A 17,874-nucleotide genomic window follows, 5' to 3' on the forward strand; every position below is an offset into this window, starting at 1 on the left:
AGTTCCAGGTCACATTAAAATAAAAGAACAATCACTATAATTACTTTGTGTGTTTCACAACTCTTAGAAGCCCATTTATCAAAGGTCGATTTTCGAATTCATGTGATTTTTTTTTTTTTTTTACTCACAATTCGACTGGGAGGTTATATAAGGAAAAATTTGAATGGCTAATATTCGATTGAATGCTTTCGACCAGAAAATTCGAATCGTATTCGATTTCTTACAAATCAAGTTTTTCCCCCAAAAGAAATACCTTGAATATCAGGAAGGCTATTAATATCGCCAAACGGCTCAACAGACCTCTGCCATTGACTTGTAAATGAACTCGGCAGGTTTGAGGTGGTGAGAATTAGGACTGTTTCCATGGTTGAGGTGTGATAAATCTCACATTTGAATAGGGGGATTAAAATTTGCATACATATTTATTATTCAACCCTTAATAGATCTGCCCCTTAAGGTGGCCATAGACTTAGAGATCCACTTGCTTGGCGACTATGTCGCCATAAGAGTGGATCTCTCCCCGATATGCCCACATTATGTGGGCAATATCGGGCTGATCCAATCGTGGGCCCTAGGGCCCAACGATCGCATTATAATGGATCGGATACGAGCGGTCAAATCGCAGGACTGCATAGACGCACAGACTGTTTTTTTTAACCTGCCTGACTTTCGGCCAAATATCGATCGGGGAAGCCGTTGAATGGCCCCACACAGCCAATAAGCTGCCGACTCGGGTCTGTCGGCAGCTTTTATTGGCCGTGTATGGTGGCCTTTAGGCTTAGAATTTAAGCTATTGCCTGGTTGTTAGGGGTTAATTAACCTAGCAACCAAATCCAGTTTAAAGATGACTAGTAGAGGCCCTGAAAACAGAAATGCATCTCAAGCTAAAGGGAGGGTAAAGGTCAACTTAGTCTTTGTCACGTTCGTAATGTGGGTGGTTTTCGGTTTGTACTACAGAGATTATTTTGTTTCCCATCTATTTTTGGAAGAAGAGTACCACCGGCCTGGGATACTTCTTCACCATCCAAGGAAGCCCCTGGGCAAAGTCATGAGCAGCACAGATATTACAGATATTCTTCACCCATTATGCTTTTTGCTCTATTAGACGCAGGGGATGTCTGGGAGAGCAGAACAAGATGGCGGCAGGGTGCTTTGCAAACTCTACCAGAGCTGGTGTGTTTTTGTACCGAGTACCAAGGCCGAGGACTAGAATCACTGTGGGTGTCCAACAACTTGTCACCCCAAGTTATTTTAGATCTCTTTCGGGCAGGGCCCTCTTTACCTCTTGTATTGGTTGTTTTTGTAGGTTTAGGGAAGTGGTCCACAAGAAGATTAAGTGCCGGCTACAAATCTCCACTTCCCGCCAGCGATAAAGTGAATTGCTATTGTTCAAACCCATGTGTCACTTTAAGTTGGCCATAGACGTTACAATTATCATCTTTCCATCATTCAAAAAAAAAACAAAAAAAACACCCAGATTCCCCCAGCTGCCTCAGAGAGAGTTAAAGGAGAATGAAAGCCATGGAGGCATTTTATTGCCAAAAGATTAGCTGTAAAAGTGCAAGCTATTATGATATATTTATTCTGTAGATTGTTTTACCATACCGGAGTAAAAAGCTCTAGAAGCGCTCTCTGTTTAGGATAGCAGCTGCAATATTAGCTTGGTGTGACCACTTCCTACCCGAGTCTCTCCCGGCTCACTTATAGCTCTGGTATCAGATTACAGCAGAGAAGGGAGGGATGGAGAGGAGCAAACTGAGCATGCTCACGCCCGGGGCTTCAAGTTGAAGGCAGGAAGTCCGATACAGAAGCCCATGAGTACACAATAGAAGGAAAGAAATGTGGTGTTTCTTTTGACAGGGGACTCAGAGCAGCATTACTTTGAGGGTTTACTGGTGTATTTATATAGACCTTTCTGATAAGGCTTACTTAGTTTTAGCCTTTCCTTCTCCTTTAAGACTCCATTCCCTTAAAGGAAAACTATACCCCCCCCCCAAACAATGTAGGTCTACAATGTAGATATTGCATATGTAAAATCCTGCTTCATGTAAATAAACCATTTTCATAATAATATAATTTTCTAGTAGTATGTGCCATTGGGTAATCATAAATAGAAAATTGACATTTTAAAAAATAAGGTACGATTCACAGTGCACACAAACATACAAACAAACCCTGCTTGTTAGGTCACATAAGCCAATTAAAAGACAGAGTTGTGTCTTTTGCTTCCACACTTCTTCCTGTTAAAGTTAGAGCTGCAGTATTTCTGGTCAGGTGATCTGAGGCAGCACACAGACCATCACTAAATCGTGGTTCAAGGCAAGAGATGTTAAAGGGCAATATTTACTTAAATATATATACCAGTTTGGCAAGATTCTTTAATATGCCACTTAATATGATGTAAACTAACTGTTGCTTAAGTTTATTTTGGGGGTATAGTTTTCCCTTAAAGCATGTGGGAGCGAGGAGAGGCCAGAAAACGCCTGTTATCTGCCAAAAGCTTAAGGGTTTAATGCCATCAATCAGCAGTATCACCTGCATGATCTGTACAGCGCACTTAATGAGTGTCTGCTAAAACACGCTTGTGCCTGTCTCCATTGGGAAAATTCAACTCAACCAAATGTTTCAAGGGCACCGGGAAAGCACTTCCTGCGGTGCAATTATATGTAAATACACAACTATAAAGAAAGGGAAAGACTGACAGATCTGCCTTGAAGTGACAACCTCTGAAGCACACTAGAGCGCTATGAGGTAGACTGCTGGCACACCATGAAACACTCCCAGGGCGGCCACCATTCCACTCAACACTACGAGCCCAGGATTGGCCCATACAGGCCTCAAGGGCAAGACAAGCAAAGCTCTCACCAATTAACCCAGAAATGAGTAGTTATTATTGCTACCCTTTATCTTATATAAAAAGCTGACAATGATCATTCACACATAAGTCCCGGTGCCAGAGGAGCTTACAATCTAATCTCCTGAACAACCCATAAATCTTGCCTACCTTTCTCCGGCAGTTACTTGACTAATAAACGTATAGCTAGTGATGTTATTATGTTTGGCTAATTTGTAAGGAGAGAAAACCAAACAAGCCTCTGCAGCTACAGTCAATAAAGGGAAAGTCAACTAACCTGCTTGCCAATTAAAGAGAAAAACATTGGCTCCATATAAAAACATATTGGAAATAGTTACTGAGCATAATTGTGCTGCACGAGTAGGGAGGCAGAGCTCTTATATGGACAAAATAATGCGCTCACACAGACTCCACGTTGATGGGATCGTGGCCAAAGTGAAAAATTTTGAAATTTTTTCCTCACAAAAAGTAATAGCTGGAAAGAATTAGGGATGCCCCAAATACAGGATTCGGTTCGGTATTCGGCCATTTTCAGCAGGATTCGGCCGAATTCTTATGCCTGGCCGAACCAAATCCGAATCCTTAAAATCTTTACCCTCCCCCTCGCTGATTTGCATATGCAAGTTCGGTATTCAAATCTTTCGCAAAGGATTTGAGGGTTCGGCCGAATCCCAAATAGTGGATTCAGAGCATGCCTAGAAAAAAAAATATAGACTAATGATGAGAAAACAGGCAGCTACTTACTGGAAACATGGACAAGTATGGGATCCATTATCCAAAAAGATCCGAATTATGGAACGGCCATCTCTCAGACTATTTTAATCAAATAATTCACATTTTTTAAAAACGATTTCCTTTTCACTGTAATAAGAAAACAGAACCTTGTACTTGGTCCCAATTGGGATATACAGTAATTAACGATTATTAGAGGCAAATCAATCCTATAATATTTAGTGTTTACCGTTTAAATCATTTTTTTAGTAGACTTAAAAGGGCAAAAATAAGTGTAAAATAGAATAAGGTGAAATGCTGTATTTTGTATACCGTATATACTCGAGTATAAGCCGTCCCGAGTATAAGCCGAGGTACCTAATTTTACCTCCAAAAACTGGGAAAGCTTATTGACTCGAGTATAAGCCTAGGGTGAGAAATGCAGCAGCTTCTGGTAAGTTTCAATCAAAAAATTGAGGGTTTCTGCTCCCATTGGAGGTGCCGGCGTCTCGTTTTTGGATGCCGGCGACCATTCTTGGACGCCGGCGAATATTCTTGGAGACTATTCTTGGACGCCGGCGTCTAAGAATAGTCACCGGCGTCCAAGAATAGTCTCCAAGAATATTCACCGGCGTACAAGAATGGCGACCGTTTTTGCGCTTGACCCGAGTATAAGCCGAGGTAGAGTTTTTCAGCATATTTTGGGGGCTGAAAAACTCGGCTTATACTCGAGTATATACGGTACTAAATATAAACATGAACTTACAGCACCACAAGCCTAATCAAACAAATAATTTATGCTTTCAAAGTTGGCTACAGGGGGTCACCATCTTGTAACTTTGTTATACATCTTTGCAAGACTAATGGTCCCCATACATGGATAGATCCGCTCGTTTGGCGATGTCGCCAAACGAGCGGATCTCCCTCCGATATGCCCACCTTGAGGTGGGCAATATCGGGCAGATCCGATCGTGGTCCCTAGGGCCCAACGATCGGATCCTAGCATTCTCAAACGGGCGGTCGGATCGCGGGACCGCATCAACGAACAGATGCGGCCGCGATCCGACGGGATTTTTAAACCCATCCGATCGAGATCTGGCCGACTTTCGGCCAGATCTCGATCGGGGAAGCCCGTAGGGGGCCCCCATACACGGGCCAATAAGCTGCCGACACAGTCTGTCGGCAGCTTTTATCGGCCCGTGTATGGCCACCTTAAGACACATGCTCAGTGTGGTCTGGGCTGCTTAGGGATCGTCATAAACAAAGCTGCTTGAGTTCTGCATGGCTGGGAAGTAAGGCGGGGGCTCCCCCTGCTGTACATAGGTATGATTGTTTCCCTGCAGAGCAGTTAGGGACCGTCTGACAATTCCTATCCACAGCAGTAAATGAAGGTAGAATTTCACTGCATACAGTCAGGTTTCTTATAAAAACAGTACACATTTTTTAATTAAAGTAAATTGGAGATAGGTTTCTTTTTCATTAAAGAAAGTAAAAATGGGATTTTATTTTTTTGCCTTTAAGATAAAAATTATGGAAAGATCCAAAAAAACAACAGGAAAACTCCATATCCCAAATATTCTGCATTAATGGTTCCATGCCTGTACAGGAATATGACCTGTTATCCAGAATGCTTGGGAACTGGGGTTTTCTGGATAACAGATCTTTCCGTAATTTGGCTCTTCATACCTTAAGGGACCAGTCACCCCAAAAAAAAAAAAAAAAATCCTATTTTATCACATTAGTCAAGCAAAATAAACTTTAATTACACAATATAAATTAGTTGAACCTTGTTTCCTTCAGTCTGGGAATTCATAATTATAACAAGCAGGCAGGAGCCATTTTGTGGGACACTGTTATTAAGACAAGTCTTGTATCATCTAAGAATCTTGTTTGTGCACCAGAATGAGGGACCTGATGTCCATACCCATGCCCTGGCTACACAATTAAATGGTGAAGAGAACGGGGGGAATGTGGGGAGAGCAGTGACATGTAGGAAGTGCTGAATGGAAAGTGAAAGTAATTGCCCAGGGCATAGAGGAGGGGCAGACAATATTTGATTGACAGCTGAGATGTTTAAGTGAGCTTACAACATCTATGAATGCTTTAATAAAAAATAGAAATTGGATTTCATGTTTAATTTGAAAAGGACTTTATCATACAGCTTTTTGTGTCTGGGTGACAGGTCCACTTTAAAGGGCATCTGTTGGCAAAACATGTTCCCCAACCAAAGGTTGCTGCACTCCAGGGTAACAGCAAGTTTTTTTTTCTGGTTGTTTTATTTAAATTGCCCCTCCCTGCCAGTACTAGGCCACCCGCACCGGGAGTGAGCGGCCATGTTGTGCATAGCGCATACACAGAATGTGAAGTCTCGCTCATAATGAGTAATTCGCTGCTATTCACTTATTATGCACATGCCCCAAAATGGCCACTAGGAACTACTGTTACTTCCAACCAGAGTGAGGGCTCTATTAGCCTGTACCTTTGGTTGGGAACATTTTTTTTGGTTCTTTACTTTTGGACAAGGAGTGCGACAGTTTGTCCCCAGTGAGAAATGGAAATAAATCGAGCACTTGCACTGGTCTGTATACACTGCAGGCAAACTGCTCAGTATTTCCCCATGTTACGGGAAAACGCAGGAGTCTAGAAGATTTAGAGAATGGCTGCTTAAGTACATTCAACACAAATCAGCTTTTGTTTCTTTGAAATGGGCAGAGATTATATTACTAATAAGAGGCGAATGCCAAAGATCCCCCAAACGGGGGGTAAATGATTTCTAGAATTTTAGTTAATACATAGGCTAATCCCAAATTCCTGCCATATACATGTAACAGTGTATATGTATATATATATATATATATATATATATATATATATATATATATATATATATATATATATATATATATATATATATATATATATATATATGTATATGTATATATATGTATATGTATATATATATATATATATATATATATATATATATATATATATATATATATATATATATATATATATATATATATATATATATATATATATATATATATATATTTGATGCGAATATGGAGGAAAAAAATGTTGCCACGTTGTTGCACAAGCGAGTGCTTTCTTCAATGGGACTGTATTATTGATGGTGAGAAACCCGGCCTATGCTTTTTTGAATGGTGTGTTTGTATTTAATACAGGTATGGGACCAGTTATCAGGAAACCTGTTACCCAGAAAGCTTATGATTAAGGAATGGCCATCTTCCACAGACTCCATTTTATCCAAATAATTCAAATTCTAAAATACAATTTCCCTTTTCTTTATAATAAACAGTGGCTTGTACTTGATCCCAACTAATTAATCCTTATTGGAGGCAAAACCAGCCTATTGGGTTTATTTAATGTTTATATGATTTTCTAGTAGACTTAAAGGAGAAGGAAAGGTTAAAAGTAAGTAAGCCTTATCAGAAAGGTCTATATAAATACACCAGTAAACCCTCAAAATAATGCTGCTCTGAGTCCTCTGTCAAAAGAAACACAGCATTTCTTTCCTTCTATTGTGTACTCATGGTCTTCTGTATCAGACTTCCTGTTTTCATCTTAAACCTCCAGGGCTAGGGCTTGAGCATGCTCAGTTTGCTCCTCTCTCCCTCCTCCCCTCCCTGCTGTAATCTGAGCCCAGAGCTATGAGTGAGCAGGGAGAGACTCAGGCAGGAAGTGATGTCACACCAAGCTAATATGGCAGCTGCTATCCTAAACAAACAGAGAGAGAGCTTCCAGAGCTGGTTACTCTGGTATGGTTAATCATTCTGCAGAATAAATATAGTATTATAGCTTGTACTATTGTGGCTAGTCTATTGGCAATAAACTTTCTTGGTAGCTTTCCTTCTCCTTTAAGGTATGAAGATCCAAATTAGGGAAAAGACCCAGGTCCCAAGCATTCTGGATAACAGGTCCCATACCTGTATACAAGTCTTGTGTTTGGGTATATTAGATTTTTAGTAGTACAGGTATGAGACCTTTTATCCAGTAGGATACAGGAACTTTCTGTAATTTGGATCTTCATACCTTAAGTCTACTAAAAATTAGGGATGCATCGAATCCAGAATTTGGTTCGGGATTCAGCCGGATTCGGATTTGGCCGAATCCTTCTGCCCGGCTGATACAAATCCTAATTTGCATATGCAAATTAGGGACGGGAGGTATATTGCGTGACTTTTTGTAAAAAAAAAAAATATGAAAAAAGAATTTGCCCCTTCCCACCCATAATTTGCATATTGGCTTATAAGCCTTATTATTACAGAAAAAGGAAATCATTTCGGAATTATTTGATTAAATGAGTCTAAAGGAGACGGCCTTCCCATAACTAGCCAGATAACAGGTTCCCAGATAATGGATCCTATATCTGTATTGCCTACAACAAATCCACAGCAATCTTACCAAAACCCAGAATTCTCTAGTGCTCTTATGTGAAACAGGGGTCTGGTATCCTTCCAGGTAACACTTTTGCCATGCTCTGGGCAATTAGCCTGTGCGTAATTAATGTTGGACACCTGTGATATTTAAATGGGTGGTTCACCTTTATGTTAACTTTTAGTATGTTATAGAATGGCTAATTCTGAGCAACTTTTCAACTGGTCTTCACTATTCTTTTTTTTATAGTTTATTTGCCTTCTTCTGACTTTCAAATGGGGGTCACTGACTCCATCTAAAAACAATGGCTCCGTAAGGCTACACATTTATTGTTATTGCTACTTTTTATTACTCCTCTTTCTATTCAGCCCCTCTCCTATTTATATTTCAGACTCTTATTCAAATCAATGCATTGTTGCTAGGGTAATTTAGACCATAGCAACCAGATTGCCAACGCAAACTGGAGATCTGCTGAATAAAAAGCTAAATAACTCAAAAATGGCAAAATGATAAAAAATAAAATTCAATTGCAAATGGTCTCAAAATATCACTCTCTACGTCATAACAAAAGTTAATTTAAAAGTGAACAGCCCCTTTCATGAGAATGTGATATGGTGCAGGCCAGTTAATGAGACCCCCAATGGACCTTTCTTGTGACTCTGCAGCCAGTGCATTTGATTCTATCTAGGGATGGGCAAATTTTTTCGCCTTGTTTTGCCAAAAAAAACGACGCCCATAGACTTGTATGGCGTCTTGCGTCAAAATAAAAAGCCGGAGGTCAAAAAAATTTCGCCACGCGACAAAATAATTTTGACGCTCAGACTTTAATGGGCATCAGCGACATTGGCGAATTTTTGGCGAAACGGGTCAAATTCGCCCATCCCTACTTCTGTCGTCTAGTGGAATCACAAACAGAATAAAGAGAGTCTCTCCAGTCCCTTTAGATCAAATATGATGACTTCTGATTTTTGGGCGCTTAATCAAGATCGCAAATGTGGGACACAGCTTCCTTGTCCAATATAAAATGCTATACAGGTAAGGGACCTGTTATACAGCAAGCCTGGGACCTGGGGTAAGACCTCTGGATAAGGGATCCAATAAAAAAAACATTTACATTTTAAACAAAATCCACTATTTTGGATTCGGGCAAACCCACGAATTCTTCACGAAAGATTCAGCCAAATAACGAACCAAATCCTAATTTGCATATGCAAATTAGGGGTGGGAAGGGGGAAACATTTGTTTACTTGCTTGTTTTATGACAAAAAGTCACACAATTTCTCTCCCGCCCCTAATTTCCATATGCAAATTAGGATTCGGTTTGGCCGGGCAGAAGGATTCGGCTGAATCCTGCTGAAGGCCAAATCCTAAAATATTTATTGTTTTGCATCCATTAATTATATCTTAGTTGGGTTCAAGTAGAAGGAACTGTTTTATTATTACAGAGAAATTGTGAAATATTTGATTAAAATGGAGTCCATGGGAGACGGCCTTCCAGCAATTCAGAGCTTTCGGGATAAGGGGTTTCCAGATAATGGATACTACACCTGACAGACAGACTGGGAGGCAGCAGAGTGATATAAACAGCAGCACATAGATCTGAAACCGGTGCCTCTCCAGTTACAACTACAAGTTCCCTCACTCCATACTGTATGGGGTTAACTGCTCTCGGGTGCCAGCAGCACTTAAAGGGGTGGTTCACCTTTAAGTAAGCTTGTAGTATGTAATAGAATGGTCCATTCTAAGCAACTTTTAAATTGGTCTTCATTATTTAATTTTTATAGTTTTTTTGTTATTGCTACTCTCCCAAAAGGAGAGGGAATTTGGGCCCTAACAATTAAATGGCTGACATTGCAAACTGCAGAGCTGCTTAATAAAAAGCTAAATCACTCAAAAACCACAAACAATAAAAAATGAAAACCAATTGCAAATTGTCTCAGAATATCACCACACACATCATACTAAAAGTTAACTCAAAGGTGAACGACCACTTTAACTAGCCCAGCCGTCTAACTGCAGCAGCGAAGATGTTATGGGGCAAGTCTCGCTGCACTGCATGACTGACTGCCGCATCATGACACTAAAAGGAAATAAAACAAACACAGTGGGACAAGCTGAGAGAAGTAGGACAGGTGTTTCTCTTCCAGAGGAGGCAGAACGTTGTGTAGCCCAACAAGAAAGGGAGAGAACAAAGAAACCCAATCCGAGTTGAGCACAATGGGGAAACCGATCCCTGCTTGCACAACATCAGACCTTTCAGCTGGGAGGATCTCTAACCAGTAACCTGGCCAAGACAGTGATGCGAGGGCAGGGCAAATGTGGGGCACACACGGTACAATGGAAGAGTCCAGAATATGGAAGGGAAGGGGACCAATAAGGTGTAGAAGAAAAGGAATGGGTACTCAAGCGGACACGGCATGAAAAATGATGAACTGTTGCGCCTAAAGGTTATATGGTGTGATAGTAAAATGTGACTTAGCTGTGCCACCTTGGAGATGTCAGGAAGCTCTGCCTGCCCTTGTATGGTAAGTCAGGCCAGTATGCCTGACACAGGCATTTCAACTTGATACTAGTGTGTTTAAAGTACTTCTATCGGACCGGTTATCCAGAATGCTCAGGATTTGGGGTTTTCCGGATAACGGATCTTTCCATAATTTGGATCTTCACACCTTAAGTCTACTAGAAGATCATGTAAACATGAAATAAACTCAATAGGCTGGTTTTGCTTCCAACAAGGATTAATTATATCTTAGTTTGGGTCAAGTATAAAAGTTGCTGTTTTATTATTACAGTGAATGGGGGAAATCATTTTTAAAAATTTGGATTATTTGATTATAATGGAGTCTATGGGAGACGGCTTTCCCGTAAATAGGAGCTTTCTGGATAACGGGCTTCTGACTTGCACAAGGCTTGTGTTTCTATGGTTTTTTTGCTTGATGAAATATCTTTGTCATGGAAGCCCCACCCTTTGGAGCCCCCCGCCCGGTGTTCAGAGAGCAAAACCAGATCATAAAAACACACAGCGCCATCAAGCTGTTTTCGAAGTATTAAAGTGCAACTAAACCCTGCCGTACCCTTTCAGCCTGTACATTATATGCCCCCTACAAGGCAAACTGTGCTGGTTTAGTTACACAAAACATCAACTGTAGTCTCTGATATGGATCATTAGTTTCCCATTCATTCAGTGCAACTGCCACCATCTTGGATTCCCCTCCAACCTGCGGGTTATATGCCTCTACAGCAGGGCCAGCAACCTTTTTTACCCATGAGCCACATTTAAATATAAAGAAGTTGGGGCGCAACACAAGCAGGGGAAAAGTTCCTGGAGAGAAAGGCTGTAATTGCTTATTTGGTGGACTAGCAGCCTACAGGAGAGTCTGTTTGGCAGTTCACATGGTCTTTATACAACCAAAACTTGCCTCCAAGCCTGGAATTCAAAAATAAGCGCCTTCTTTGAGGCCACTGGGAGCAACATCAAGGGGTTGAGGGGCAACAAGTTGCTTAAAAGCCACTGGTTGGGGATCACTGCTCTACAGGAACAGAGATACCTACAAACTGGTCAGGACGGAGGCCCACAATCAGAAAGACGGAGGCCCACCATCAGAAAGACTGCCCCAGCCAAAAACAGAGAGGACTATACACATGGAATTCAGTCCGCACCCTCTGAGGAGACATCAAAGCCTCTATGAAAGGAAGGAACTTGGCAGCTGAACAGTTCCATGAGGACAGCGGCTCAGTAGTACTGTCCATCTAGAAACCCGTGGGCTAGATGTGGTCCTCCAAGGAATTTATATGGTTCCATCTGTTCAACAGGCTCCTTGAGCCCACCCACTACATGTAAACAGCTGCTCTACAGAACATGGGAGGGGGATGACTGGACCTGATGCTATGGTGCCACCAAGGAGAAATTTAGGTTTGATGCTTAGGTCAGCACTTTTTGGCTTTGGGCAAGCCACTCCTGTTCTTTGGAAGCTCATTCTGCAGGATAGTCTACCCAAAAATACCCACTGCTACACAAGAATGGACCATGGACCTAGGGCCACTAATCAGTTTATGCATGTGTCCAAAGTAGTGTGATTAGCTATGCTACTCATACATGGCCAGAAAGTATCAGGGAGTTGAGACATCCCACAGAACCAATAAGTACTTGCACTAGACTTTGTAGTTATGAACTGGGATAAGGGAAACAGTGTTGGTCCCTCACATGGAAAGAGTGATAGTCAGCAATTGGGGCAATCTAAGTGCCTACAGGTGAGATGCATCCTCCAGCTCTCATGCGAGATGCATCCTCCAGCTCTCATGCGAGATGCATCCTCCAGCTCTCATGCGAGATGCATCCTCCAGCTCTCATGCGAGATGCATCCTCCAGCTCTCATGCGAGATGCATCCTCCAGCTCTCATGCGAGATGCATCCTCCAGCTCTCATGCGAGATGCATCCTCCAGCTCTCATGCGAGATGCATCCTCCAGCTCTCATGCGAGATGCATCCTCCAGCTCTCATGCGAGATGCATCCTCCAGCTCTCATGCGAGATGCATCCTCCAGCTCTCATGCGAGATGCATCCTCCAGCTCTTTCAGCTTTAGCCTCCAGGTCTTATGTGAGATATAGCCTGCAGCTCTCATGCAACATATATCCTCCAGCTCTTTAGTGAGATGTATCCTCCAGCTCTTTAGCGAGATATATCCTCCAGCTCTTTAGCGAGATATATCCTCCAGCTCTTTAGCGAGATATATCCTCCAGCTCTTTAGTGAGATATATCCTCCACCTCTTTAGGTGCAGCTTCAGAAGGTCGTCTCAAGATAGATTGTCACTTGCAGTACCCCATTCTTGACAGAAGGATGTGCTGCTGACGAAACAATTTTCCCTTTCTGAAAAAGGTGAACTTTGCAATTTACTTGCCCTTCAAGTCATGCAGCTAGCCCAGGGTAGCCCGTTTCTAATTTCAGAGAAATCATATTAGGTTTACTCATTATGCAGCAGTCCAGTTCTGCTTTATGGCACCTGATATTGTAACAGAGCATTCAGTCTCACAGGTCACGCATTTAAACTGAAACCTACTGTAAATACAGACACCCCAAACTATTCCACCTGGGAAGTTACTGAACAAATCCAACACCTTTCATGTTATTATCAATCATCCAAACCCCTGGCCCGCTGCCGTTTATCTACAAAGCAAAGCGCGTTATTTTGGAATTTTACTCCTTACAAAGTGTTATCTGTGCCCACGGTTCATATTATGGGCTACTGACTGCTGCTTACATCACCGGCCTAAAAGGACCCTTGTGTTACCTGCTCTGCTTTAACATCTGAGGAGGACTAAGCGTCTGTTAGTATTTTGGGTTAAATTTGCATGTTGTGCTGCTGTAGAAAACTTCCAGCTTTTGCAAAGAAAACTTTCGCTGACCCTAAAGGGCCTGAAATCGGCCACAGGCGTGTTACCTGCTGAGAAACAAACAAATCGCTACAGATACGTCCACAGTTTAAAATGAAGTTCACCTTTAAAATGGCAAGATGTAAACATCCAAAGGGACAACTATGCTGTCCTCTGCAAAAGGAGTGTTAAAGGGGAACCATCACGAAAATGAAAATATAGGCTTCAACATACTGAAATAAGAAACGTTCTAAATACAAACTTTTAAAAATTCTGTACCTTTTCTGAAATAATCAAGTTTATCTTCACTATTCCTCTCTCAGCATCTGTTTTCCTCATTCTGTCTTCATGCAGCAGTTGGGTGTCAGATAATAATTGATAGTTAGATCTAATATATCTTATAGGGGGGGCTCCTTTTGCCTAGAAGATGTATTAGAGCTCACTCTATTAATCACCAGACATCATGTCTCTCTACATGCAGACTTTGTGCAAAAGGCAGTTATTTTGTTAGATTTTGTTTGTACTGTAATCAGTTATTTGAGTGAGCTCTAATTCATCTGCTAGGAAAGGAAGCCCCCCTATAAGATATATTGGATCTAACTGAATGAATATCTGACACCCAACTGCTGCATGAAAACAGAATGAGGAAAAACAGATGCTGAGATGGGAATAGTGAATATAACAGAATTTTTAATTTTTTTGTATTTAGAAAGTTTCTTACTTCAGTATGAGGAAGCTTATATTAAATTTTCATTTACGGGATAGTTGTCCTTTGACTTACAGTAAGTTATAAAATGGCCGATTCTAAGCAACTTTTCCATTGGCCTTCATTTTTTTTTTTAAATTGTTTTTTAAATGATTTGCCTCTTGTGACTCTTTCCAGCTTTCAAATGGGGGGTCACTGACCGCCGCTATAAACAAATGCTCTGTAAGGCTACACAATTTAAGTTATTTAAAGCTCAACAACCCCTTTAAAACATTCCCTATAAAGCAGCAATATCAATGCTAGTTGCAGCAACAGCAGGTTGGATTCGGAATGCCGTAAGCAAGTCTGACAGTATGGGAGTGCCTGCCCAAACCTATGAAAGCAATAACCTGAAAGGGAAGATAGCTCAGCAAGCAAGCCCTGTGGCTAATGTACAATGGAGACTCACAGCCAAATATTAGGGTGCCACCCATCAGTATATAGATCTTTGTGCAGGTCACACCGGAAACTGGTGCCCACTATCAGCTGGCACTCACTCGCTTGCCTGGAGACCAACCCAAAGGGTGCAGAGAGGAAAGTGCCGGGACACAACAGATTAGGCCAATGACTGGGTGAGTGGGCTATTTGCAACATGGAAGGAGCCCAACCACGTATTATACACTTATTATACACTTATTAACATCACACGTGAGATAAATCAATTGTCTCACCGACTGGGCAGCACTTCCAACGTAACCTAAACAGTGTCCTGTAATGCCAAGGGCACAACTCCAACTCTCACACATAGAGAAGTCTGAAGCAACGTCTCGATGCATGGAACCCCTCAAATAACCCCCAGAGCCCAATCATCACAGAGAAACTACACTAGGTAGAAAGCGTCAATAATATCCAATAAAAATACAAAATCCCCATTTCCCCTGAATTCAGACTGGGTTTATACAGTTCATGACCACTTTGAGACAAAACTAGGGATGCACCAAATGCACTATTTTTAGGATCTGGCCGAATCCCTTGTGAAAGATTTGGTCGAAGACCAGACCCTAATTTGCATATGTAAATGAGGGGGGAAATGAACTACAAACGCGGTTAAGAATTTTACGACTTCCTTTTTTGGGAGATGGAAAGTCACATGATTTTTTTTATTTCGATTCGGCCGAATCCCGACTCAAACCCTGGATTCAGTGCATGCTTAGAAGAAAACGTATTTAATCTTAACAACAAGGTCTGGGAAGTCAATGCCAATGGCTGGGCATGAGGTGCCATAACAGCAGCGTAGAATAAAGTGGGGTGAGAAGTACGGGGATTGGTTGAGGGATTAGAATCTCAAAGGGCCGACAGAAGGTGCTGTGAATGGCACCGCCCAAATACCTACTCCCTGATGGGCAGGAAACAAATGGAGCATAAGGTACTGCAGTCCCAGGTAGCCATGTCCCCCCTCCCATTGTAATGGACTCTCCCAGGGGGGCCAGTGTGCACAGGCGGTTCTACCTTCTACACTACATGCACTGCTGTCTCTCTGGGACAACACAGTCTATGGCATATGGTTTAGCACCTCTGTGCCAACCAATTTATTTAGGGGCAGAAAAACAGGAGAGAGAGAGAGAGAGAGCTGCAACCGAATCTCCACTTACTTTTATCCATAGCAGTAAAGCCCCTGAAGCAGCAGCCTCTTACTCTCTAACTGTAAAGCCAGACAGCAGGGTGTCAGTAAGGGTTAACTAAAAGGAACAGTAACTTCCTGGTGCATTTACACACCCTGCTCATGTCTTCCCCCCTCCTGCTATTTTGGAGCCCCCCTAAGGCATTTTAAGGCTGCTCTTCCCATGTGTTATTTATAGAGGAGTAAAAAGAAAGAGGTGCAACATGTACAAAGAGCAAAGCACCCCACGGCCATGGTACTGAGAGACTCTCACCTCTGCGGTGTAAGGGTTAATACAAGGAGTCCTGGTTAAGAGTGTGAGGTAGGCGGGGGGGGTTTATTAACCCCATAAATAGGAAGGGGTGTTCAGTGCTTTAAGTCTATGCACAGATATGCAATACAAACCAGCGGTGCAGGGGTTAACACACAGGAACGTTTCCCCAGTAACAAGAGATTGGGACTGTTTAACCTTCAATGCTGGGGGGTAGGGAGAAGACAGGTAATGGCTTTAAATGGTTAACTCCATAAAGTGATAAGAAACAGTTATAGGATCCGCATTGACTGATCACTAATGATTTTCCTTCTCAGTACAACTGGTAATATGAGACTGGCTGCAGCTCCCTCGCTTTTAACCCTCTCAGTGGCGAGGCAGGCTACAGGCCAAACAGAAAACATAGCAGTTGCCAGCATTGCACAGGTTAAACATGAGGCTGCTCCCTAATCACTTCCCTGCTGTGAGCAGTTCTACTCCATGAGGTGCAGGTAATAATGCCCCCTGGCAATCAAGGAGTTAAGCAGAGTATCCCACACATGGAGACAGAGTGGGGGGAGCAGTAGCTGGTTTGGGGGAGCCCATTGTACAAGAGTGGGGGGAGCAGTAACTGGTTTGGGGGAGCCCATTGTACAAGAGTGGGGGGGAGCAATAGCTGGTTTGGGGGAGCCTATTGTACAAGAGTGGGGTGAGAAGTAGCTGGTTTGGGGGAGCCCATATTACAAGAGTGGGGGGGACAAGTAGCTGGTTTGGGGGAGCCCATTGTACAAGAGTGGGGGGGACAAGTAGCTGGTTTGGGGGAGCCCATTGTACAAGAGTGGGGGGAGCAGTAGCTGGTTTGGGGGAGCCCATTGTACAAGAGTGGGGGGGACAAGTAGCTGGTTTGGGAGAGCCCATTGTACAAAAGAGTGGGGGGCTCCCCAAAAAGTGGAAGGGTCAGAGGCAAGATAAAGTGGCTGAACACCTGACTGAAAACAAAACGCCTACAGGGGCCGAGAGGGACACCCAGGTGGCTACTGTGGCCCCTTTCTCAAATAACAAATGGCCCCGACTTTACCACTTCTGAGCCCTAAACTCAGTAATGGTCTCGCCCAACCTGTGGCTGCTCAACTCCCAGCGGCTCTGCTCCTGACACTGCGGCTGAGGCAAAGTAATGGCACATTGTTCACTCACCGTCATCACCAGCGAGCAGCACATTCCCAGCATGCACAGCGCAGCCAGTAACTTGTCCATCGTACCAGTGTCCCCTCACTGTGTGTGTCCCGCGTGTGGATCAGTCACTGACTCCTCTCTCTCTCCAGCCCCACCGGTCCCTTCTCTCCCTCTCTGCTCGGGATGTGAGACGATCCTGCCCTGGGAATGAGGCTTCTTAATCAAGCGCCGCCCCCTCTCTGCCCAATAGTGACCCCAGCGCGCCACCTACAGGCCGATACACTGGTACTGCAAGAGAACATGCGCATCACCTGTGTCTTTACCTGCCGCGCTGTGTCTGCTGGGAGTTGTGTCCTGCCGCGAGCTTGTGTGTCTGCCTCTGATTAGTCTAATGCCGTTAGTGCAGGGGTTGTTCCTTCTCTTAATTTCATTAGTGAGGGTTGAGGTCTCTTATGTTTAGGTTTTGAGGAGAGGAGGTAGTTACCCCCAGTCATTTACTGGCAGATGTACAAAGGGTTCACATACTTACGCACAGGCATCCTCCAGTGATACTCGCTGCCCCTAAACCCTCCTATTATTGTGGCACAGGGGAACAACAAATGACTCCTTTCAGGGCCGCCATTAGGAATCACCGGCCCCACACAACAACATTTTTGGAGCCCCCAATCCTCTACCCTGATCCCCCCACAGCAGCACTGTCAGCACATCACAGTTAAAAGACCTCACAGACATCAGCGCTAAACAAAGTAACACACACTGAAAGCCATT

At 42.9% G+C, this 17,874-nt stretch overlaps 1 protein-coding gene across 2 annotated transcripts in view; it reads right to left on the reverse strand.

Annotated features, from left to right (window-relative positions):
• Positions 1–17,328, reverse strand: part of LOC108718258 (syndecan-3) — a 38,818-nt gene extending 21,490 nt beyond the window's left edge. Inside the window, exon 1 of one of the 2 annotated variants that reach the window (XM_041565065.1) lies at positions 17,128–17,328. In XM_041565065.1, coding sequence (XP_041420999.1) covers positions 17,128–17,187 — 60 coding nt within the window. In that variant the 5' untranslated portion in view covers positions 17,188–17,328. The remainder of the gene's footprint in view (positions 1–17,127) is intronic. The other variant, XM_018265958.2, reaches the window with a different exon arrangement.
• Between the last annotated feature and the right edge of the window lie 546 nt (positions 17,329–17,874).

This window comes from Xenopus laevis, chromosome 5S (assembly GCF_017654675.1).
Source record: "Xenopus laevis strain J_2021 chromosome 5S, Xenopus_laevis_v10.1, whole genome shotgun sequence".
Taxonomy (NCBI): Eukaryota; Metazoa; Chordata; class Amphibia; order Anura; family Pipidae; genus Xenopus; species Xenopus laevis.